This window comes from Cryptotermes secundus, unplaced genomic scaffold, assembly GCF_002891405.2.
Source record: "Cryptotermes secundus unplaced genomic scaffold, Csec_1.0 C38667295, whole genome shotgun sequence".
Taxonomy (NCBI): domain Eukaryota; kingdom Metazoa; phylum Arthropoda; class Insecta; order Blattodea; family Kalotermitidae; genus Cryptotermes; species Cryptotermes secundus.
The window spans coordinates 1-1,713 of NW_019771892.1; the positions used below are offsets into that span (position 1 = coordinate 1).

Below are 1,713 nucleotides of genomic sequence, written 5' to 3' on the forward strand. Positions count from 1 at the left end.
GCGTGTCTCGGCCTAATAGATGGCCGGTGTAACTGGCCACGTGGCAAAGTCCTAGGTGGCACTACTGTTCTCAATTACATGGTGTACACCAGAGGCAACCGAAAGGATTACGACGGTTGGAAGACACAAGGATGTGAAGGTTGGGGATATGACGACGTCTTACCATATTTCCTCCGGTCTGAAAACATGCGCATTCCCACGTTGGCTAACGACAAGAAATATCACTCCACGGAGGGAGAACTATTTATCACCCGGCCACCATATCACACTCAGATTGCTTCCGACTTCGTTGAAGCAGGTCCTCAAGCTGGCTACAAAGACATTGACTACAATGCCGCAACTCAAATAGGTTTCTCCTTCCTGCAGGCAACCATGAAGAACGGAGAGCGGATGAGTTCGAATCGTGCGTTCTTGAAACCTGCAAGACAGAGGAAGAACCTGCACGTTGTCAATAGGAGCCTCGTCACCAAAATCCTTATTGACCCGCAAAATAAAACGGCTTACGGTGTAGAATATAAATACCTTGGTATATTTAAGACGGAAGCTGTTGCCAGAAAGGAAGTGATTCTGTCTGCAGGAGCCATAAACTCTCCACAGCTTTTAATGCTGTCAGGGATCGGCCCTAAAGAACATCTGCAGAAAGTGGGGGTTCCTGTGATCCAGGACCTAAGAGTTGGCTTCAACCTACAGGATCACATTTCACTTGGAACTCTTTTCTTCACTGCAAACTCCTCGGTCACTGCGAGATTTGACAATATTCCTGGTGATGCTGTCAGTCTTCTTCAATACCTCTTCACCAGGAATGGGACACTTACAATGCCAGGAGCCATTGAAGCACTAGCCTTCCTGGATATAGATGACAGCGACGGTCTTCCAGAGATAGAATTAATTTTTGCAGGAACTACTGTGGCATCACTTTTGCCTGTTTGGTTTGCCTGGGGCGGAAAACTTGAAATATATGCCCCTTACATGTCTTTAGCAATTCAAAATGCTTTCAGCATATTTCCCATTCTTCTGCACCCTAAGAGTCGCGGCTGGTTGACCCTCAAGGACAAAAACCCCGAAACGAAACCTCTTTTGTACCACAATTATCTGACTGAAAAGCAGGATGTGGAAATCCTCGTAAAGGGAATCAAACGAGCTATCCAACTAATCGACACCGAAGCCTTTCAGAGGCATGGTGTAAAACTGTACACGGTGCCGCTACCCCCGTGCAAGAGTCACGAGTTCGGCTCTGATGCATACTGGGAATGTTCGATAAGATATATGACGTTCACCGTGTGGCACCAATGTGGAACATGCAAAATGGGCCCTGACTCCGACCCCGATGCCGTCGTGGATCCTCAGTTAAAGGTGCGAGGAATTCGGCACCTCCGCGTCGTGGACACTTCCATCATACCCGTCATTCCGGCGGCTCACTTGACTGCTCCAGCTTACATGATTGCTGAAAAAGCAGCTGATATGATCAAGCAGGAATGGAAGGCTAACGCATGAATTCCAAATACTGACAGTTCAGCGAGGAAGGCAACTAAATAATATTCTGAAAATGAAGATGTTTTCCTACGTTTGTGAACAAGTATTGCCGGTGATGGAGATATTGAGCTGTGCTACAATTTTGGAAATCCTTCCCTTGTTGATGCTGCTGACTTTGTGAAGAAACCTCACCGAATTTATTCGCAGTAAAGACATGAAACTTAGCTTTCAAGTTTTTTT

General features: G+C 46.5%; 1 protein-coding gene across 1 annotated transcript; it reads left to right on the top strand.

Moving 5' to 3' along the window:
- Window positions 1-21: 21 nt before the first annotated feature.
- On the top strand, window positions 22-1,696 carry LOC111875170 (glucose dehydrogenase [FAD, quinone]; the record flags this gene model as incomplete). The annotated part of the gene is given in 1 exon segment (XM_023871233.2): window positions 22-1,696. A coding segment is annotated over 1 exon segment (1,473 nt), but the record flags the coding sequence as incomplete, so codon positions are not given.
- Between the last annotated feature and the right edge of the window lie 17 nt (window positions 1,697-1,713).